This window comes from Onthophagus taurus, chromosome 8, assembly GCF_036711975.1.
Source record: "Onthophagus taurus isolate NC chromosome 8, IU_Otau_3.0, whole genome shotgun sequence".
Taxonomy (NCBI): domain Eukaryota; kingdom Metazoa; phylum Arthropoda; class Insecta; order Coleoptera; family Scarabaeidae; genus Onthophagus; species Onthophagus taurus.
Genome location: NC_091973.1, coordinates 9,551,494 through 9,575,183, shown reverse-complemented (window position 1 = coordinate 9,575,183; position 23,690 = coordinate 9,551,494). Strand labels below are relative to the sequence as shown.

At 36.9% G+C, this 23,690-nt stretch overlaps 3 protein-coding genes across 4 annotated transcripts; 2 read left to right on the top strand and 1 right to left on the bottom strand.

Annotated features, from left to right (window-relative positions):
• Positions 1-622: 622 nt before the first annotated feature.
• On the top strand, positions 623-13,901 carry LOC111413875 (Autophagy-related 4b). Of its 2 annotated transcripts, none has more exons than XM_071199096.1 (7): positions 623-715; positions 958-1,218; positions 1,293-1,426; positions 9,124-9,318; positions 9,406-9,608; positions 13,096-13,573; positions 13,626-13,901. In XM_071199096.1, the coding sequence occupies exons 2-7, from the start codon at positions 1,047-1,049 to the stop codon at positions 13,803-13,805; spliced, it is 1,362 nt and encodes a 453-aa protein (XP_071055197.1). In that variant the 5' UTR covers positions 623-715; positions 958-1,046; the 3' UTR covers positions 13,806-13,901. The 2 variants fall into 2 exon arrangements, with proteins under 2 accessions (XP_071055197.1, XP_071055196.1); XM_071199095.1 differs by lacking the exon at positions 623-715 and adding an exon at positions 792-899.
• Positions 13,902-15,756, bottom strand: LOC111413877 (Dihydrolipoamide branched chain transacylase E2). Its single transcript, XM_023044998.2, has 6 exons — positions 15,664-15,756; positions 15,246-15,576; positions 15,046-15,114; positions 14,912-14,994; positions 14,247-14,858; positions 13,902-14,193 (listed from the first exon to the last, which is right to left on the bottom strand). The coding sequence occupies exons 1-6, from the start codon at positions 15,703-15,705 to the stop codon at positions 13,957-13,959; spliced, it is 1,374 nt and encodes a 457-aa protein (XP_022900766.1). The 5' UTR covers positions 15,706-15,756; the 3' UTR covers positions 13,902-13,956.
• A 328-nt stretch (positions 15,757-16,084) lies between these two features.
• Positions 16,085-17,014, top strand: LOC111413878 (Adenylate kinase 3). Its single transcript, XM_023044999.2, has 3 exons — positions 16,085-16,229; positions 16,282-16,574; positions 16,629-17,014. The coding sequence occupies exons 1-3, from the start codon at positions 16,085-16,087 to the stop codon at positions 16,866-16,868; spliced, it is 678 nt and encodes a 225-aa protein (XP_022900767.2). The 3' UTR covers positions 16,869-17,014.
• The last annotated feature ends 6,676 nt before the right edge of the window (positions 17,015-23,690 follow it).

Here is a 23,690-nt window from a genome sequence, read left to right as displayed (position 1 = left end):
ACCGTGGACGATGGGGCGTTCGCAGTCGAGCTGAACGTAGGATTGTGGATAGGGTTATGTATAACCGCATTTATACAGTAAGGGTGAAAAACGTGTGGGATTGTATAAGCCATCGCAAACTTCATGAAATGTACAAAAACATCACCTCTATCTTGAGTATTGTAAAACGTAATAGACGTAATGAAAATTGCGATGTTGATTTTTGCTTTACAAGTCGACAAGAAGCCGCGATGTTCGTCTTGGCTGTTGAATGTGGATGTATTGCAGGCCAAAACAAGTTCGTACGTGCTAATATTATTCCATAATCCGATGTTGTTGCCGGGGTCAATTTGGGGCGGCGATCAATTTAAACAAAATTTTTGTGATTTTCGACTATTTTGTTAAATAAATTGATGTGAAATAAATAAATGATGTTTAATTTTAATCTTTTGATCCATAGATGGGGCTCACAAAGGAGATTGAAAAATTCTTTTTTTATATATATTGTTGCGTCAATAATTGTTTAAACAATTGTTACGAGTGTGAAAATAAAGATTGAGTCAGGTTGGACTTAATTCGGCGATTAAGATAATAAAACCAAACGGGATTAAGTAAACAAGACCGATTATAAAATTGGTTTTAGATTACAGAGAGTCAGTTATTTTAGTTGCTATCGCATTTATAAAACGGTTTATTGAATAACATCGAAACAAGGAAGTGAACATATTTGTTACAAGTAGGTGAAAAAATAAAACTCATTTTCAAAACAAAATCGATTCTGACCCAAATGTATTCTAGTAACTTTTCGGTTTTCACCAAATCTGACTTGACTTTTATAGTTCCTTTCACTATCTCCAAATATCCATTTACAAAAAAAATCAACAATGTTATTTACCAATGATACTAACTATCTTGGAATTGTAAAAATTTATTGATTCATTCGACACGAGTACAAAGAATTATTTAGTTCATTTTTAGTTTTCACATTATTAACATAACCTAGGAAAGTGATGGTTCATTTATATGGGAACAGTTTGAATCATTCAACTATGTAATCCATTTAAAAGATGTACACAATGAGTGTCCACTCTGCGGCTTTCAACGATAGCAGGCACTTTCTCTCCAACGTTTTCGGTAATCCTGGCTCATCAGGTGGTAGAGAAGAAGATGATGGAGGATTAGATGTTGAGGGTAAAGTCAAAACAAGACTACTTTCCATGTGGAATAACGTTAAATATGGTAAATCTATATCTGACTCATCAGCAGGCTAAACTAAGAATATATATTTAAATTACATTTTTCTTTGTTTTTAGGCATGAAATTAAAAACTAATTTCTCAAAAGAATCTCCGGTGTGGCTCCTCGGCAGATGTTACCACAAAAAACTTGAAAATACTGATTTAACAGAGGTAGCAACTGATGTTGCTGCTTTTCAAAGTCAAGGGAATGTAAGTAATACAATTTAATTGTTGAGTGCAAAATGTTAAAATTTTAATTATATTGATATAATGAGGAATAAATCTGAAATTAATTTCTTCATTAATCTACATCAAGATTCAAGATGGATCAATCATGATCTTAATTGAAACTGAAATTGAAAAGTATGCTTATATTAATAACTATGTTTTAGATCATCTTAATTTGTATATTTCGATAACATTAATTCAGGAAGCTGTGAAACCAATTTCTCCAGAGTAATTCAAGGTTGCTTGCTGCCGAGGCGTTCCAATTAATACCATATCCACCCCAACATGGTTGACACATACTGAAAAGCCTCTAGCCACAAGCAACCTGGGCTAAACTATGTTATAATTAATACCATATCCACCCTAACTTGGTTGACACATACTGAAGAGCTTCGGCAGCAAGTGATCTTGGCTTATTGATGAAAACTACAATGTTTAAAGTGTTTAGCTTTATTAAGCTTCAATGTAGTAACCAGTTTTGGGTTGATATATCAATTACACTAGTTTATAAGAAAAATCTCGAAGACTGATATTTTTTTTATAATGTAGAATCTTAAGCTGATTCTAAAACTGTCTTCAGTTTTTCTCCATCACGTCCAGTTTTCAAGATATATCCAAAAATGTGGAAAATCGTAAATTAACACAAAAATTAAACTAAAACTAGAACTAGGAACTTTCGGGTTAAGCTGTGCGTTCTTTGAAAAAAATTTTGACGTTTCGGATGCCATGTTGCAACATTCTTCAGAAACAAGTTCGAACTGACGAATTCGGTTAAAATTTGACAATAAATACATGAAAAGGTAATTAATAACTAATTAGTGTCTAATTATCAACTAAGATGTTTTTGTCAAATCCGGGTGGAGAAGGCTTCGTTGAGTTCACTAGCATCTTCCATGTACGGCTGAGTTCCCAACTATCTTCTCTATTCATGTTATTCCCATGTCGATGAATCTCTATCGCCTCTCTCGTAAATCTTTGGAAGTAATGTCCGTTTCTTGCTAGCACTTTGGTTTTCTCGAACTCTATGCTGTGTCCTCCTTGGTGGCAATGCTCTCCGACTGCAGATTGTTGGATCTTCCTTAGTCGGACGTCCCTCTCGTGTTCCTTGATGCGGCACTCGATGTTACGTCCAGTTTGGCCAACGTAATATTTCCCGCAACTACACGATAGCCGGTAGACTCCCGCTCCCTTTAATGGGGTTAGTTTGTCTGTGGCTATCGGTAGAGCGTTCTGTATTTTACTGACCGTACCGTATCGTACCACGATATCATTCTTCTTCAGACGCCTCAGAATTCGCTCCGTCACACCTGAAACAAAAGGAAGCCGGATAAAACCGGCTCGTGTCGTACTTACGGAGTCATCCTGCTGTTTGCGTGGTTTGGTGGCTCGTCGGATATCTCCCATCGTATAGCCGTTCTTCTGTAGCACATCTTCTAGGAATCTTTCTGCAGTTCTCTTTATCGCATATCCTCTCTGCTCGCTGGAAGAGGGTTTAAATCACGGACGTCTTCTGTTGTGGTGGTGGGATGAAGCCTGCAGGTACCTATTCGTATGCGTCTTCTTCCGATATACTCCCAGTTCCATGCCCCCATCTGTCTTCCTAGTGACTAACACATCCAGGAATGGCAACTGTTTTGCAGTTTCTGTTTCCATGGTAAATTTTATCATGGGGTCCTGTGAATTGAGGTGGTCTAGAAATTCCTGGAGTTGCTCTTTTCCATATTGCCAGATCACGAAAGTGTCATCGACGTAACGGAGCCATAGCTTCTGTTTCCAAGGACTCTTCTTTAACGCTTCCTCCTCAAACATCTCCATGTAAAAATTGGCTATCACAGGAGACAGAGGTGATCCCATGGTTGCCCCTTCGCATTGTTCGTAGAATTCCCCCTTCCAGCTGAAGTATGTCGACGATAAGCAGTACTCCACTAGTCCTGGGACATACTTGGGCAAACCCTCCGGGATGAGTTTCTAGCGAAGACCATTCACGGCATCTTTGACTGGTACTCTGGTGAATAGAGATTCCACGTCGAAACTTACCAGCAGATCCTGAGGGTCTAGCTTCATACTCCTAATTGATTCTACAAAATGTGTAGAGTTTCTGACATATGACTCTGTTCTACCTGTAAAAGGAGACAGAATCTTGGAAAGGTGTTTTACTAGCTGATAGGTGGAAGAATTTATGGCACTGACAATAGGGCGTAGTGGGACGTCTGGTTTATGGATTTTAATTAATCCATATATCCTTGGTGGTACTGGAGCCTATACGAATAAGCTTTTGTGTTGATCTGCTGGGATTTCTGTGGATTTTACCAGTTCTTTCATTTTCCTATCTATCTTCTCGGTTAGGTCCTTTTTTATTTTCTTATAGGTGGCTGAGTCCAAACCGCTCTTGATCTTGTCGTCGTATTCCTTTCTGTCCATAACCACGGTCGCATTCCGTTGTCCGCTGGTAGGATGATAATGTCTGGTTTTTCCCTTATCGTTCGTAGTGCTCTTCTTTCGTTCATTGTTAAGTTTGATTTTGGTGGCCTTGCTGTTTTAAGCACTCTCGCTATGTCTTAACGAATTTCTTCTGCTTTCACTGCAGGTATTCTGCGAATAGACGCTCCACTTCACATATAATTTCTTCTTTGGGAACCCTCTTTGGAGCGACTGCGTAATTTAAGCCTTTGGCGACTACTTTAGTTTCCTCCTCTGTTAATGGGACGCTTGATCGGTTAATAACAACTGTTTCAATTGGCAAATCGTTGTTTTTCCTCTTGTGGGTGTGACGGTCCAGCGATTCGAATTTCTTAATCTGCTTATCCCGACATCTTTGGAATTCACGTTCAGCCTTCTCCATGGCTATCCTGTCTACTTTATCCCAGTCTTCTCTTGCCATCGAATTGGAATGTGAGAGGTGGAGTCGTAGTAACCCCTCACTTATTCTCTGCAGATCATGTTCAGTATATTTTTTATTTTGCATAGTGTACAATATGGACATTCTGTACCTATATGGACATGAAAGTACAGATCCAGACGAACATTTTGAGGTATTGATGGCATAAATCGGAAAATCAAAAAAGAATTATACAGGCTGATTCTCAACTTATATGCATAAACTTGGGGGTTTATTCCTCATGACAAATAATGAGTAATAGGTGAAAAAATTGGAGCAAAAGTTGTTCAGTTTTCTAGATATCCATGAAATTTACTTTCAAATCAAGAATACATATAAGATTTTAAAATGACATCAAAGCAAGTATTACAAGTTGTTTCCAATATTTTCTATAGACAATTGGGCTAAACCAGGTTGTTGGCAGATTGTTTCGGCAACACTTTCTATCTGATTTCGCAATCCTTGCTGAGTATTAGCTTCCTCAGTATTCACTGCATAGCATTCAATCTGAAGATAGCTTGCAATCAGAAGGACGTGAGCAAACGACACACTCAAATATATGTAAACATTTTTTGCAGAAGGTCAAACAAGTGTGGTGGTATCAGTTCTAAACAAATGAAATAGTTTGGTGTTGCTGTGTAAGGTGATTTCTGGAAGCAAAGACTGTACGCTTTGGTGATGATGCTATGATACCGCGGTCTACCACCAGGGTAGGGTGTTGGCGGATTGTCCAAGCAGCAGTTTGTATCTGATTTCGCAATCCTTGCTTAGTATTAATTTCGGTGACGTACACTCTGATTTTTAAGTGACCCCAAAAATAAAAATCAAGAGGATTGCTGTCGGGCGATCGAGATGGCCATGCCAATGGACTACCTCGACCCGTCCATCTTCCGGGAAGCACTTTATCTTGATGTCGCCGCCCAAACATAACATTCTTGGAAAAAGTTTTTAAGAACTCGCGCGTTTACCTGTTAGACTTTTTTTGCAAAAGAGATTCTCATTTTTAAAAAACAATCACTTGCTGGAAAAATGTGTTTTTTAATAACTCCACTTCTTTATGCATTAGAACCTTGTTCTGCTAAACAGTCTTTTTTTGAATATTTTTTAGTATAAAAGGAGAATATATTGTCATAATATTTAGTTCTTCTTGAGACACCTCAGTGGCCTTTCGTTTAAGAAAATAACAAAGTGTTGTAAAAATGTTATTGATAATGACTAGCAACAGCAGAAGTTTTGGATGCAAGAACAGTCCTGATTTATTTGCGGACAATACATTATCGGGATGACGGGACGACCAATTACAACCGCTATAAAACACGCGTAGTCTCATTATTTTGGGTTTGCTTTGACGAATGTAGACAAGCCATGGACTTTGAATAAATGAATGGCGGGTGAATCTACGCGTTTACAGTTTGGTATTCCAATGTGCCACGAGCCGCGAAGCTCCTAGCGAATTCGCTTTGCGCTGCAAGCGTCGAGCGTCAAAAACAAATGTATGAGTCTATATCTACAAGGCCACAAAATAGCGAAGTTTGCTATGACGCCTGTAGCAACTTGACGCTGGTGGCGTAATTTCGTGGCCAGGGCATTATGGTCACAGATGCCCTATCAGATCATTTGACTGCTTTTTCTGTAATATAAATCTAGACGGCATAAACAAAAAAACAAAGAAAAGTTTGCTTTATCCTAATGTAAGATCATCCAAACAGCCGATTCCGCACAGCGAAATTTTACCAAGACCAAATCCTAATACCCGATTAATGCAATCCAGTGAAAGTGATCAGAATAAAGGGGAGAGTGAAGATATGTCGTCTAGCAGTGACTATGATGCCAAAATAAACGGCACAGAAAGAACTAAGTGACTTAGCTAGAGACCTGAAGTTGTCGAACATTGATACTGAGGACACCCTACAACCCGTGTAACTATTTATAGAAACAGAGGTAAAACATTTGCACAATTTTTCACGAAAGAGCAAGTATTTGTTATTGTAATAACGTGCACAGACTGTTTGATGAATTGAGGATAGATCACAGACCAAGTGAATGGCGTTTTTTTATCGATAGCTCTAAAAACATGCTTAAAGCAGCTTTACTTCATAATGGAAACACACTACCAAATTCCACTTGTTCATGCCGTCAATGTTAAAGAAACAAATAAATAAAATAATATAAATAAATATCTTATCGACCTCTTTCCACAACTATCATACGCTAAACTGAAAGAAGGCATATTTGTTGGCCCTCAAATAAGAAAACTAGCAACAAATTCATTGCAACACTAACAACAAAAAAAGCAACGGCGTGGATTAGCTTCAAACCGCGATTGTCGCGAAATATTTTCCAACTTATTGCACAATTACAAGTTTTTTTCCAAACAATCTTGGAGCGGAAAGTGACGAACAAGGCGAGTGGTTCCATCAAGAATTTAATGACATTGGAAAGACATTATCAAGGTTACTGGGACGCAGAGATGGTGGGAGATTATTTCTGTAGTATGATCAGAGAAATCAACCCAAAGACATACAACAAATGGTCGAAAACTAATCATATCCCGAACTATACTAACAATATACTATAATACTATATATTAAACATAAAATTTAATTCCATAAAAGTTCCAGAAAACTCTGTCATGTAAACCTGTATATAATCTATAATATAAACCTCTAGACAGTATAACAAAAAGACAAAGAAAAGTTTGGTATCGTTTGTAGATCAGCCAAAAACCAAAAAAAAGTTATAAGAGTAAAAGTGACAGTGGAGAAATGTCATCTAGCAGAGACCGCCAATAAATTTTAATTACTTGATATATGAAGCATATCAGTAATTAAAATTCAATATTTAGAACAGGTAAAATAAGATTGATTTTAGTGAATTTAATTAATTTAATCTCTTTATTAAAAAAAATTGTTCGTAATAATGTTTTAACAATGCAGTTAAGATGACAAAAAATGAAATTTCGTTCGACCATGGTGTCCAATGCTTCGATATTTAGAGAATTAAATGTTCTACATGATAGAATAGCAAACTTTTTTGTTACGGTGCGATTAAGTGAAAAAAAAGAAATTGATTTTGTTGAGTTGTTTTAGGCTGTAGCACAATAACAGAGTGTCCGATTTATGCCATCAATACCTCAAAATGTTCGTCTGGATCTCTACTTTCATGTCCATATAGCTACAGAACCACACTATGCAAAATAAAATATATACTGAATATAAACCGTTACTATGTTTTTTAATTTACGTTTTAATCCACATTTTTGGGGGTACCTCGAAAACTGGACGTGATGGAGAAAAACTGAAGACAGTTTCAGAATCAGTTCTACATTATAAAAAATATCGCTGTCTGTGAGAAAAAAATTGATTAAAATTTGTAAACTAGTGTTATTGAGCCCCGTCCGCAAGCGACCTCGGCTTATTTATAAAAACTACAAGTTTTAAGATGGAAAGTGTAGCATTTTGCTTTATTAACCCATTAACGCCCGAGATTACATGCAATTCACGGATACCATATGGTATTCGTGGGCGCTATTGGGTTAAGCCGAGGTCCCTCGGGTGAGGCGCTTCAATGTATTTACTAGTTTTGGGTTGATACGATAATAATTGTTGCGCCTCGCCCGCAAGCGACCTCGGCTTATTCACGAAAAATACAATGTTTAAGGTGGAGAGTGTATGATTTTGCTTCAATGTAGTGATCACTTTTGGGTTGACATCATATCAATTATTGACCCTCGCCCGCAAGCGACCTCGGCTTATTTTTGAAAACTACAAGTTTTGAGATGGAGAGTGTATGATTTTGTTTTGGATTGAAGTAATAATTGTGGACCTGTGCTAAGCTGTTAGTAAAGAATGTTGGTTGACATATGCTGAATGTTTGAATTCTAGCTCGGCTGAACTGTTGGTAGAGAGTATTTAATTTTTCCTGATTACAATTAATATCATATCAACCCAAAATTGATTAACACCTAGCTTATAACATCTCGGGCGCAGGTTCCTTTCTGTTATCTTGGAACGGAGAATCCTTTGAGAACCCTTTGTGTCGGCTTTCATCGACATCAGTTAATCTCAATACATGTTAAAACAACAATGCAGATAAATAAATATAGAGCTTTTAGCATTACATTTGTCTAAGGCGTGCTAAATCCTGTATACTTTACACGACTCCTGCAATATAAAAATTTTCGTACAATGGTCTACCTCGTTTTGGTGTATTAATTAGGCTATGTGAAAGCTCCTTCCCGTTCCAATTCTGAGTGATATTCTAATCAAGTTACAAACGGCTAGATTGAACTAATGGAAAATTTACTCTCAGAGTCTCTTTTCGTGATCTAAGGAAAGTACGATATAGTGTCATTAAAAAATTACATTTTTAGACTTCAAGGGACATTTTTCAAGTCTATTGCAGCGAATTCCTGCTACAAACACACCTTTTTCTAATAGTTCTTGCAGTAAGATGTAAAATATTGATCACAAAACAATTTGTGTCGTTCATGTTCTGGAATTCTACTTGTTAGATGAATTGAACCAGTCCATTGGTAGCTGAATACATTTTTTGCAAACGGGCATGTAGAGTACTAGAGCCTTGGCACAAAATCGAATGATATATGATACTTTTACTCCCCACGGATTCTCCTCAACTCTTCAAATCATACTATAGCTAAGAATTTGTTTTTTTCACTTTGATTAAGGTGGTAATTATGCTGATAATTCTGTAATATGATCTTTCTTAGGTTGTTTTGCACTCAATTATTTAAATTAAAATAACGTTATAATTCAATATAAATTATTGCGTAAATTTTTAGTTAACAACAAATGAAGATGAAGGTTTTGAAGGTTTTAAATCAGATTTTATAAGTCGTATTTGGATGACTTATCGAAGGGAATTTCCTCTTCTCAATGGATCGTCTTACAGTAGTGATTGCGGATGGGGTTGTATGCTGAGGAGTGGCCAAATGATGCTTGCTCAAGCTTTGATTTGTCACATTCTTGGAAGAAGTAAGTTTATTTTATTAACACCGTTAAAAATTATCACATTTAATTTTAAAGCTTGTGTTTGTTTTAAAAATTTGTCTTAATTTTTTGGTTGGAGATGGAATTCTGAATTAGAACCGTTAACGCGTGAACTTGTGATAGAAAACGTGAACCATAGGAAAATAATCAAATGGTTTGGTGATAAAAAAAGTAGAAATAGTCCATTTTCCATTCATGAGTTGGTCCGATTTGGGGAAAGTTCCGGTAAAAAGGCTGGTGATTGGTACGGACCTGGTTTTGTGGCACATCTTTTAAAGTAAATATTATTCTTAATTAATTACAGTAAAACCTCGTTTAGAGGAACTCGGTTAACGCAAACACCTCGTTATCACGAACAAAGTATTAGTCCCAAGCAATTTGTTTCCAAATTGTATTACTTTTTGCTCGGTTAAGACAAATTTGCGTTTATACGAACTGCGAACTAGATTTTATATCCCAACGTACAATTTCGTTCGGATAATTCGAACTCGATCGAAAACAGTCGAACACTAAAGACGATCGATAGCGAATTCACGAACACGTTTAAACATGTTTTAGTCTTTTATAAATTGTTCAATAGAATAGTTCTTAAATCTTAACACAAAATGTCGTCAAAGCTAAACAAAAAAAGAAAGAACGCAATTGATATTGAAACAAAGAAAATGATTTTGGATGAAGTAGATAAATCTGAGTTAACTAAAACAGAAATAGCAAAAAAGTTCGAAATTCCTAAATCGACTCTTTCTACAATCATTAAGAAACGTAAACAAATTATTGGAGCCATTGCAAGCAGTTCATTTTCAACGAAATCGAAGCGAATAAGAACTGCAAACTATGAAGACGTGGAATATGAATTATTGGAATGGTTTAATCATATGAGACCTTCTAACATAGCGCTTTCAGGACCAATATTACGGGATAAAGCTAAGAAAATTGCCGCGACATATGGAATTGAAAATTTTGAATGTTCTTTAGGATGGCTATGGCGTTTCCAACAACGTCACAACATGGTTGGTTTACAAATGTGCGGTGAGTCAGTAAAAGTAGACGAAAACTCCGTAAATTTGTGGTTATCAAATTTTATAACCGTTAAAAATTCATACGCCCCACGATATGTGTTTTATATGGATGAAAGCGGAATTTTTTTACAACTTAATGCCCAACCGTACCTTACATTTTAAAGGAGAACGTTGTCACGGAGGTGCAAAAAGTGAACAACGGGTGACTATGATTTTGTGCTGTAATTCGGATGGATCTGAAAAGTACAAGGCGTGGGTAATAGGAAAATCGCGTAACCCACGATGCTTTAAAAATGTTGATAAATCACATTTACCATGTGATTATACTCATCATGTGTCATCGTGGATAGATGCTCAAGCGTTTCGAGAATAACTACTCAAACTAGATCAGAAGATGATTGCCCAACATCGTCATATTGTTTTAACTTTAGACAACTGTGCTGCACATAAAACTGAAAACCTAAACTTATCTAATACACTGTTGGAAATAATTCACGAGCACACCCTGTATAATCTAAACGCGTGTGTCTAGCGCAATAAAATTTGGTATGGAAGTAGTACTAAAGTAGTGTAACTTACTCTCACATGGAGAGCGGCACAACTCTGCTGGGAGGAGAAACATCAGTAGCGAGAGTATCCCCCGTGAGCTTCGCGTACCATCGCTACACGACGTGGCATGGAGTCTATAAGTCGCTGTATTGTAGCGAGAGTGATGGCCAACCATGCCACCTCTACTCGCCTCCATAGCTCCTCAACGTTAGTCGAGGAAGCCGAATAACGTAGAAGTCTCCGACCAGTCATGTCTCAAACATGTTTGATCGAATTCAGATTCGGAAACCGAGCTAGCCATGGAAGCATTCGTATACGGTGCTCTTCCACAAAGGTCTGTACAACACGCCCGATGTGCTGTCGTACGTTGTCGTGCATGTATAACAGACCTGTATAACGGACCATAGCACTTCATCTACGTATCGTTGACCCGTCATGGTCTGCTATACACGCAGCAGACGTGTACGTCCACCATATGTAATCGTACCCCATACCATAATGCTTGGTTGTCGGTGGATAGGGCATTCTTGCACACACTGCTCGAGTAGACGATCACCACGGGTCCGACGAACTAAAATTCGCGCATCACCGGTGCTCAATTCGAATCTTGATTCGTCGGAAAACAAAATGTCCCTCTACTCGGCAACCTACTAATGTCTAGTGTCGACCCACTCGTGACGTATGCTGCGGTGCTCGAGTATTACTGGAATCCGCTGTTTCGCACGACGCGCGCGCAATCCACTATCTACTAAACGCCGCCGTACAGTTCGCGTAGTCAGTGTGCCTACCCCTGCCGGTGGCCAAACAGCTCCAAGTTGCCTTGAGGAGGACACACACGACGCTAAAGCGCTGAGCACAAGAGCGCGATCCTCGTGTGCTGGGGACGCGCAGGGTCGTCCCGGTCGCGGCTGAAGGTACCTATGTCATACCTCAGACCATTCTCGCCATGCCCGTTGCACTGCCGATAACGACTGCTCGAGACGATGCGCAATTTCATAGAACGATACACCCTCAATGTGCATACCCACAAACATTCCTCGCTTAAGTAACGCGATCGCCCATCCATTGCGCACAGAATACGATAACAATGTGGTCCCTCACACCACACTAAAAATGACCGGTATTTTCCATCCACTTCGGTCTCCATAGCGACGGAATGTTCCACTTGGAAGGGCGGCTCAGTCAACAATGCCGCGACGGAACAACTCGAAACTCCCTGAATAAACTCGTCTACAGTAAACCTTTGTGCTCCGCAAATATTATGGATTTATCTTCACGCGTTCAGATTATATAGGGTGTGCTCGTGAATTATTTCCAACAGTGTATCACGGTGTATTTCTTTCCGTCCAACACTACAAGTCGATTGCAGCCACTTGACCAGGGCATAATAGCTAATTTTAAATCATTTTACGAGGCAAAACTAGTGAAATTTGCTGTTTTTGCTATTGAAAACAATGGAAATGTTAAATGGGATTTGCTACAAGCTATTAAAGCAATAGGTTTGTCTTGGAATCCAGTTAATCAACAAACATTTAAACGTTGTTTTAATAAAGCATGACCGAACACTGATTTAACAAATGAAGAAAATTTAGATTTGTTACCACCAGCACCCAGAGAATGGTCTGTTTTACAAGAGATACAGCCACTTGAAATTTCATTTGAAGATTTCGTTAATGCCGATAACGATTTGGCCATTTGTCCAGAGCCAACAACTACATCCTTGTCATCTGTAGATAGTGATGAAGGTAATGATCATCTCCAGCCCACCAGAGTAATGCCGCTTTAGTTAATGCCGCTTCGTATTTCTCATGCTCGAAAACATCTAACTATCAAATTTTATGTTAATAGTACAAAAACCTTCAAAATTATCAAGAAATTTCGAAATAAGAATTTAACTTTCAACACCCTGTGTATTAAAAACCACCGACATTTGTATAAGACATGTTAGGTTAAATCGTCATATTATTCGGATTTCCCATTCTTTCTGACTCACCCTGTATAATAAATAATAGTTTATTCATTAATAAAAAAATATTCGATAACAAAAAAACTTCACGTTTGTTTTTTATTGTTTACTCGGTTTATACGAATTCGTTTACCACGAACTAGTTATTCTTTCGACCCTTCGAGTTCGCTCTAAGGAGGTTTTACTGTATTTCATTTTTTTTTATGTATTTTTATTTTTGTTTATTTTAGGCAAGCTGTAAAATCTGCCGCACAAGATAACTACGAATTCGATTCAATTACCGTTTACGTAGCTCAAGATTGCGCAGTTTATACAGAAGACATTTTAGAAGAGTGTTTATTAAAAGATGGCAAATGGAAATCGTTGATACTTCTCATTCCAGTCCGTTTGGGGGCGGAAAAATTTAATCAAATTTACGCCCCGTGTTTAACGGCACTTTTTAGTTTAGAACAATGTATAGGCGTCATCGGGGGTCGACCGAAACATTCTTTATATTTTATCGGTTATCAAGATGATAAATTAATCCATTTAGATCCACATTATTGTCAAGAAATGGTCGACGTGTGGGCGAGCGATTTTCCACTGACAAGCTTCCATTGTAGATCACCTCGCAAAATGCATCTTAGCAAAATGGATCCATCGTGTTGTATTGGGTTTTATTGTTCTAGTAAAAATGATTTCATCGATCTTAAAGAAAAATTAAATATGGTAAGAAATTTTTTTTTATAAATATTGATTTAAATACATTAATTTTTTTTAGTTATCTATTCCCCCAAAAACAACAAACGCCACAATTGACTATCCTATGTTTGTTTTTGCGGAAGGACATGGTAAAGACGCCCAAGCAACTCCATCGCATTATCATAACTCTCAAATCGATTATCACGGGGATGATTTAGATTCCGATTATATCGAAACGGAGGAATTTGAAGTATTATAATTAAATCTAATGAATAATTTATTTAAATAATATTTTCTTTTTGATTATTAAAAAGATTTTGTTTTATTTCTTTAAAAAAATAAATCATTATCTGGGTTTTGTTGCATTTCTTTAATTAAAACACTTCTATTGAATCAAAATTGAATTAAATTTACAAGTTTAAAAAGAGGTAGTTTGGTTCCTCAAGTTGCTTTTTAAAGTCTTTCAAAAATCTCGCCATGCTCGCGCCATCCACGATTCGATGATCACCAGATCCGCTTACATTCAAAACATCTTCAGCAACCAAATTTTTATCTTTATCGAATCTCGGCAGCGTTTGAGTAGCTCCAATTGCTAAAATGGCTACTTGAGGCGGTAAAATTACGGGAGCCGCGTAAGTTCCAGCAATCTAAAAAGAATTAATTTTTTAATTAAAAATAATTAATTAAAACAAATAAATACAATTCCGATGTTTGATAAAGTAAATGTTCCTCCTTGAAGATCTTGAGTCCTAAAATTTCCTTCTTTTCCCGAAACCATCAATCGATTAAGTTCTTGGGCTATTTCTAAAATTGTTAATTGATCAACGTTTTTAATAATCGGCACGGCAAGCCCGATTTTAGTATCCATTGCAACCCCGATATTATGAGCACCGTGATAAGTGACGAGTTCCGAGTTTGAATCGAACGTTGCGTTTAAAACATCGTTACGACTCAAAGCATTCGAGGCCGCTTTTATAAAGAAAGGCATCATCGTTAATTTAATCCCTTGATTCTCAGCTTCTTGCTTTATGGATTTCCTTAACGATGTTAATTTAGTCACGGTGATTTCCTCGCAAAGAAGAAAATGAGGAATTTTTAGGGCTTCACTCATAGTTTTGATCATGGCCCGCTGAAATCCTTTTAATGGCTCTATTCTGTCAGAACGCGTTTTTATTTCCGCGGATTTGAATTCTCTAATTGGTTGGGTTTCCCTTGGTATTGCGGGAACTTTTTTTGATTCTAAGTAACGAATTACATCTTCTTTTAAAATCCTTCCTTTTTTTCCGGTTCCTCTTATTTCGGAGAGGTTGATCTAGAAATTTTTAATTTTTTTTATTAATTTTAAAGAATTATTAATGTATTTACGTTGTGTTCTTTGGCAAGTCTTCGAACTGATGGGATACATAAAGCTATGTTTATGTCATTAATTTCATTAATATCTTTTTGGGCTAAAAAATTTTATTTTAATTAAATTTGATTAATTAATAAGGGTTATATACCGCTTTGAGGTTCCTTTTTGGATTCGCCATCGGAAACATCCGATTCGGATGATGAAGAAGAAGACTCCTCTGAAAAGAGAATGTTTGAATCGTTTAATTTTCGCGGGTTTGTATCAAAAACTTTCAAAATGTTAGGATTGGTCGCTTAAAAATAGATTAAGTCCAATGATCTTTGTATATAATCCGACGCTTAAACTTACCTCCTTCTACTTCGATATCAAGTAAAGGTTTTCCTACCAAAGCAATCGAGTCGACCTTGTGATGTAGTTTTTTAACAATTCCATCGTACCGACTTGTTATCGTGACGGAGGCTTTATCGCTTTGCACCTCACAAATATTATCAAATTGCGACACTTTATCGCCTTCTTTAACGAACCATTCTTTGATAACCACATCTTTAATACCTTCACCGATATCAGCCAATTTAAACGAGACGACGCCGTTAAAATTTGTTGAAACGTGCAAAAATCTTTGAAAATTATTGGTATTTAGCGAACTTCCAAAAATTGGCTTCACTTTGAACACACGATACTGCGGGAGAGTATAAAAAGAATGTCTTAAGTCCAAGGTTTTTATTTTTAAGTAAATTTTTTTAATTTATTTTTTTAATATACTTACTAAACCGGATATTAATTTTAAAGAACCATTTGCGACCGACATTCTGAATGTTCAAGTGGTTGTTAACTGTTGTTAAATTCTTATCTCTCGGAGGCCTTTCCGTAAATTACGTTCGCCTTCGGCCGTAGACGATCGGTTACTAAAAAACAACGTGGAAAAAAATTCTCTGAACCAGCTTTCATTTCTTAAACTTTGTTTAAATTAATTTTTTAATCGTTTCAAATATTCGCGCTCGATCACCTGTTGGCTTCGATTCGCTGACGTTGCTCGTAATTTATTACATATCAAAAAATTATCGCAAATAAACTTAAACAATTTATTCTTATTGGACTAGATAAAGCGGAACACTCCAAAGTTCGACTTCGTTTTAACCATTTCGTTCATTTCTGTTATTTTCGGCACAACTTAAAAAAAAAGAAATATGGCACTAAAAATGTTTAAGGCGGTCATTTTGGGTGCTCCAGCATCCGGGAAGGGAACCATCTCGTCACGAATCGTTAAAAATTTTAATCTGGCACATATTTCAAGTGGAGATTTGCTGCGATTAAATATTAAAAATGGAACAGGTAAAACTTAATTCTCAATCTTTTTTACAAACAATAATAAAGATTATTTTAGCTATTGGATTAGAAGCTCAAAAATATATTAAACAAGGAAAATTAGTACCTGATAATTTAATGATTAAGTTTATAATCAACGAAATCAATAAAACCAAAGATAAACCATGGCTTTTAGACGGTTTTCCAAGGACTTTATCTCAAGCCAAAGATTTATGGGATAAACAACAATTAGATATCGTTATTAATTTAAATGTACCTTTTGACGTGATTGTTGAGAGAGTTAAAGGAAGGTGGATTCATTTACCAAGTGGAAGAGTTTATAACATTGATTTTAACGCACCTAAAATTCCGGTAAATTTTATTAATCATAAAATTATCATTTTTTATTATTTTATTTTCTTACAGGGAAAAGATGATGTAACAGGCGAAGATTTAATACAAAGAGAAGACGATAAGCCTGAAGTTGTTCTTGAACGATTAAAACAATACGAAAGTTTAACCAGCCCCGTCACAGATTTTTACAAAAAAAAAGGTGTCTTAAAAGAATTTGAAGGAAGAACATCTGATGAGATTTGGCCCAAAGTTTTAGATTCTTTAACAAGTTATATTCCACTTCATATTACATCTCAAAAACATGTCCTTTAATTCTATTTTTTTATAATAAATTGTTATTAATTTTTGTTATCATTGCTTTCTTGTAGAAAAAAGAATTTATATATACAAACATTTTTATACTTTACCTTTATAATGTGGTTGTGACAATAAAAAAAAGCCATTTTTTAACTTTTTAATTTTTGTTTAATCAAGGTGTTATAATGATTTCTTTCATTCGAGTTCGATTTGTTTTAAGGAAATATTTTCATAGAAGTCATTGATTGGGGTGAATTTAACAAATTTTCTCACAAAAATGTATATTATTGAAATGATTAAAGGTAAAAACAAAGCACAAAAACTATTAATATTTTTTGAACTAAAACTACAACTAACACTAGAAACTTTCGGGTTTTGCCGTGCGTCTTTTAAGACAAGGTTTGACGTTTCGGATGCCATGTTGCAACCTTCTTCAGTAACTGGTTCGAAGTGACGAAATGGAAAATCGCGTACAATTAGAGCTTGCAATACCGGGATCCCGGACAATTTTTGTCCGGTATTATTGATGGCAAAATACCGGTATTTCGGTATTACTTTTATTTAGTGCCCTCGATGGCCGGGAGCGGCCGATGTCTTCGAAAATGGCCGTGCTAGTTTGAAGTTGTGCTGGAAAATGACGTAGAGGATTCTTGTTTGTTATCTATCTTCTGTCCGTTCTAAGTTTACATTTTCAAGTGCCATTTTTTGACGTTTCATTAAAAAATGATAGCCGGAGGCGACCGATCGAAAACGGCCGTGTTTGTTTAAAGCTGTGCTGAAAAATGATGTTGACCAAACAGAAATTTGTTATCTATCTTATGTCCGTACTAACCTCATCTTTTCAAGTAACATTTTTTGATCAGTGTGAATACCATCTACAAGAAATATCATTTTGCACTCTGACAGAATACTGAAGATAACAAAGACTCAACCTTTGATGATGACAACTTAATGTTCGTGTTCAATAAATTTGTCATACCTAGCCAACAATAAAATACTCTCTGCATACACCTATTTTTGGAGTATTTACTCCATAATGGTGTTTCAGGTCAGTTTGATTCGTGTAGTGTCCCACCAAGTATAACAGTAGTATGATAAGTCTGACAAACTACCAAGAGCCATTATGTTAAAGTTTCTTTCTTGAATTTGCACCTTTCCAGAAAAGTTCATAGCAGGAATTCGAAAGAATTCCATTGAGCTTCAGATGATAAAGTGTAATTTCATTTTTTGACGCGGCAGTGAAGTTGAACGTTTGGACCAAGTGAAAGACAACACAACAATAATGGTATCCAGACCTTAAGTTTATTGGTACTTTGTACAGATTCCTAATATCTTTCCATTTTTTGATTATCTTCTCAGATTCTGTATCTTATGCTTCGTTGCCAATCTAAAAATATAGTAGGAATTAACCTGTTGTTAGTAGAGGTGACGTCGCAGAGGGGGAAAAGATCTTACAATTAGATATATCTAGTGATTGTAATTTAGTGAGTAAACTTTTTTATAGTAGTACCGATATTAATACCGGTATCCCGGTTTTAAAAATTTTGAATACCGAATACCGGTATTGAGATTTTGGTCCGGTATTGCAAGCCCTAGGTACAATGTGTAAGTCGGAAAACTGATTAATAATTAATTAACGCTAATTACAAGCTAATTATTAAGTAATTGCGTCGCGTCCAGTGTGATGCGGGAGGAGGTCTTCGTGTTCACCACCATCTTCCATGTTCTGCTAAGCTCCCAGCCATCTTCTCTGTTGACGTTATTTCTCTGTCGATGGATCTCTATGTTCTCTTGTCAGTCTTTGGTAATATACGTTGTCCCTAGCCAGTACCTTTGTTTGCTCGAAGTCTATTCGGTGTCCCTCTGCATGGCGATGTTCCGCAACCGCTGACTGCTGGATCATCTTCAACCTTACATCCCTTTCATGCTCTTTGATTGTGTCCAGTTTGGCTAACGTAAACTTTCCCACAACTACACGATAGTCGGTAAACTCCCGGTGCTTTTAATGGAGTTAGCTTGTCCTGGGATATCGGGAGTGTGTTCCGAATCTTGCTGACCGTCCCGTATCGCACCACGATGTCGTTTTTCTTGAGGTGCCTGGCAATTCGCTCCGTCACACCTGAAACATAGGGAAGACAGAAAAAACCAAGTGGTTTTGTACTTACCGCGTCCTCTTTCTGCTTTCGCTGCTTGATGGCCCGGTTGATGTCCCTCGAAGTGTATCCGTTCTTCTGTAGCACGCCTCGTAGAAAGTGTTGCTCCTTCTTCAAGTTATCTCCTTCACATATTCTCGCTGCTCATTGAAATAAAGTACGGATCACGGACCTCTTTTGTTGGGGATGATGATGTGATGATGCCTGCAGATACCTGTTGGTATGGGTCTTCTTCCAACATACACCAAGTTTCATATCTTCATTTGTCGTCCTGGTGACCAACACATCTAGGAAAGGTAGTTTTTTGGCAGTTTCTGTTTCCATGGTAAACTTAATCATCAGATGTTGAGCGTTCAAGTGATCCAAGAACTCTGGGAGCCGTTTTTTAACATGTTGCCATATTACAAACGTGTCATCCACATACCGGGGCTATAGTTTTGGCTTCCACTGGCTCTTCTTCAAAACGTCTTCTTCGGATAATTCCATGTAGAAATTAGCTATAACTGGCGATACTGGAGATCCCATGGCTGGCCCTTCGAACTGTTCGTAAAATTCTGCTTTTCAACTGAAATACGTCGACGATAAACAGTACTACACTAGATCTGGTACGTATTCTGGTAATCCCTCGGGAATGAGCTTCTGGCGGAGGCCATCCACAGCATCCTTAACTGGTACCCTGGTAAAAAGAGACTCAACATCGAAACTTACCAAAATATCCTCAACATCTAGCTTTATACCTTTTACCGATTCCACAAAATATATAGAATCCCTGACATATGATTCCGTGTTCCCTGTAAAAGGAGGATCTTTGCGAGATATTTGGCCAACTGGTATGTTGGGGAGTTGATGGCACTGACGATAGGGCGGAGGGGTCGTCTAGTTTATGAATCTTCGGTAGTCCTTAAATTCTTGGTGGTACCGGCGCCTGCACAAACAATCCTTTCTACTGTTCTGCTGGAATTCCTGTGGATTTTATCAGGTCCCTCATTTTCCTTACGATTCTGTCTGTGGGGTCCTTTTTGATCTTCCTGTAGGTGGCTGGGTCCAGTAGGTTCATCGATGAATGTACCCGATTTTCGATTTCGTCACTTCGAACCAGTTTCTGAAGAAGGTTGCAACATGGCATCCGAAACGTCAAACCTTGTCTTAAAAGACGCACGGCAAAACCCGAAAGTTTCTAGTGTTAGTTCTAATTTTAGTTCAATTAACACCGGTCGTGAAAGCCTTCGTACTTATATTAATATTTTCTTATGCATAATGCGATTATACACAATTATTTTTATATATTTATTTAGTAAAATGATTTATTGAGCGTTTACATTTACTCCACCTAATCCAATTTCGCTTCATGTTCCATCATTGTTGTTTGTAACAATTCTGTGATTCTTTCTAGGTTTTGCTGTCAATATATCATCTGCAAAAATCAATCTATATTATTGTAAGTAAATTAATAAACAAAGATTAAAAATTATTACTTTGTGATTTAATAAGATCTAATAACGCACTATGTTTTACAAATAGATAGATTAAATTTTTTACATGTACGAGTTGGATGAGGGTTTCATTAAAGAACTTTTTATGAATGTCTGATTTTATTTGATTAAGCCCATGTCCCATTTGAAAGACCATAATGGTGAAATATAGTAACGATAGCGCAAAACTGGGTCAGTAATGACCTGAAAACAATAATTTTTACATAACATACGAAATCAAAGTTCTTTTATATATTCTGTAGTATTATTATTCTCATGCAATATGCAATTAGGTCACTTATCGGTACTTCTATATGTCGGGTCATTTATGCATCATCTATACACCATGCACATGAAATAAGTAATTTCGAAATAAATTATAAACCAAATATTATCTTGGAATATAACCAAATAAAGAGTGAAGTCGACGTCTTGGACAAACTCATTCGAAAATATAGTTGTCACAAACCTACTAGAAGATAGTAATTTACATTTTTTGTGAGTTATTTGGAGATTGCGGAATGCAATACGTTTGTAGTTTCGAATAAAGAAAGTCCTGATATAATATGAGTGATTATTAAAAATATTTGACTTCTCTTTTATATGTAGTTTTAATATAGTTAGAGTTCATCAAAATATATCTAATACAATATCTACAGAGTGGTTCAGTTTTTAATCGGGAAACTTTACTAGGACGTAGTACTTGCTAAAATAACACAACTTTTTATATAAACATAGGGCCAAAAATTTACATTTTGTTTTGTATTTCGGCTGTAAGTAATCCGTAAAATTTGAATGAAAATTTGATGAAATCTGAATCGTTTCGGATGCTATGTTGCAACCTTCTTCAGAAACTGGTTCAGTGCGAGAGTACTGAAGTCAGCACAACCACCGAAATCCACCTTGACGGTTGGTGAAAAGAAGGCACTCCGATTTATTAAAGAAACGTCAGAAATCGTCGTGTTACCAGCAGACAAGGGGAATGCCACCGTGGTTGTGGACAAGAAAGAATATGACGACAAAATGATGAACCTACTGGAACCAGCCACCTACAGGAAGATCAAGAAGGACCACACAGACAAAATCGTAAGGAAAATGAACGACCTGATAAAATCCACAGGAATTCCAGCAGAACAGCAAAAAGGTTTGTTTGTGCAGACGTCGGCACCACCAAGAATTTATGGACTACCGAAGATTCATAAATCAGACGTCCCCCTCCGCCCTATCGTCAGTGCCATCAACACCCCAATATACCAGTTGGTGAAATATCTTGCAAAGATTCTATCTCCTTTCACAGGGAGTAGGGAATGGTATGTCAGCGATTCTACACACTTTGTGAAATTTTGGTGAGTTTCGATGGTCTCCGCCAAAAACTCATTCCGGAGGGATTGCCACAATACGTGCCAGATCTAGTGGAGTACTGTTTACCATCGATGTATTTCAGCTGGAAGGGAGAATTTCAAAAACGGCTTCAAGAGTTCTTGGATCACTTTTTTTTCCAGTTTCTGAAGAAGGTTGCAACATGGCATCCGAAACGTCAAACTTTTTCTTAAAAGACGCACGGCAAATCCTGAAAGTTTCTAGTGTTAGTTCTAGTTTTAGTTTTAATTTTCGTTCAATTAACACCGGCCGTGAAAGCCTTCGTACTTAACAACGTAATTTGTTCAGACAAACATTTATCTTATTTATGCTTTTTCTTATGAAAATCACAATTGATTGGTGTTATTTAAATAGTACTAGATCCTAGTAAGTGCACAACGTCCACAGCCAGCTATCAAGAAAAATTTAATAATATTTAATAATAGCAGCGCTTTACAGTACAATGTAGCATATTTTATTTTTTACGCTAAAACAATTATCTTTAAGGAAAAAACTAAAGAGACAAAAAAGTACCAATAATGAATAAGCTTTACAACCCACATTTTTTTATGTTAATGCTCCTTGGCGTTAAAAAGTTGTTATAAAAAAGGTTAGGGGACGCTAGGGAAGTTTAAGGTATGGTTAAAAATAAGGTATTAATCAGTAATATATACAACTGAAATAAAAGATAAAATGTAAATTTTTGGGTCAACTTTGACAGCTTATAGCTTGAAAACAAAAGAGTTGCGACCCTATGTTTATATAAAAAACATGTGTTATTTTGGCAAGTACTACGTCTTAGTAAAGTTTCTCGATTAAAAACTGAACCACCCTGTATTTTAGGTTAAAGTCGAGGTTGCTTGCAGCTCTATACTTAACATCATGTCCACTAAAAGCTGGTCAACCCATTGCAACGCCTTGGACGCAAGCGATCTCGGCTATACTTGCGAAGAAGAATGTCTGATTTTGTCTGATGGAGTCGAGATCGCATGCGGTGAGGTTCTTCAATTAATACCATGTCAACCGAAAACTGGTCAATAAATTGAATGCCTAGGCCGCAAGCGACCTCGGCTATACTTAAACCAAAGTGATATTAATTGTAGAGCCTCAGCCGCTAGCAACCTCGGCTAAACTTGCGATGGAAAAATGTCTGATTTTGTCTAATTAAGCCGCGGTCGCTGGCGGCCGAAGTTCTACAATTAATACCATGTCAACCCATTGGAGGCCTCGGCCGCAAGCGACCTCCGCTAAATTTAAACTGACGCCTTAGCCGGAAACAACCGCGGCTAAACTTGCGATGGAAAATGTCTCCTTTTGTCTGATTAAGCCAAGGTCGCTGGCGGGCGAGGCTCTACAATTAATACCATGTCAACCCATTGCAGGCCTTTATGGTCAAAGGAACCTATTTGTCGAGGACATCCAATGTTTTCCAGGTGATCCTAGATACCATTTGCGCTTGGTGTAAGGGAAAGAATCTCTCGATAAACCCGCAAAATATAATCGTTGTGCTCTTCACCAGGAGATGAAAGTTGGATGGACTAATCCGCCGAACTATCCAAGGTGAAGAAATCCTTTCTCAAAGGATGTCAAATGTCTAGGAGTAATCCTAGACAAAACCCTCTTATGGAATGGACATTTGCAGAGACTATCCTTGTGGACTTGTGGAAGATCTATAGAGTATGGAGAAGTTTGGCTTCGTGGAATTTTTAAATTTCGAAATTGAGAGTATTTAGAGATGTCAATCGCCGTTCTTGGTTGATAAGAACATATATTTGTTGATATATTTGGGCTTAATAACACATTTAACGAACTTGGTATTGCAGTTTGACTGCATATTGTTCAACCCTTCAATC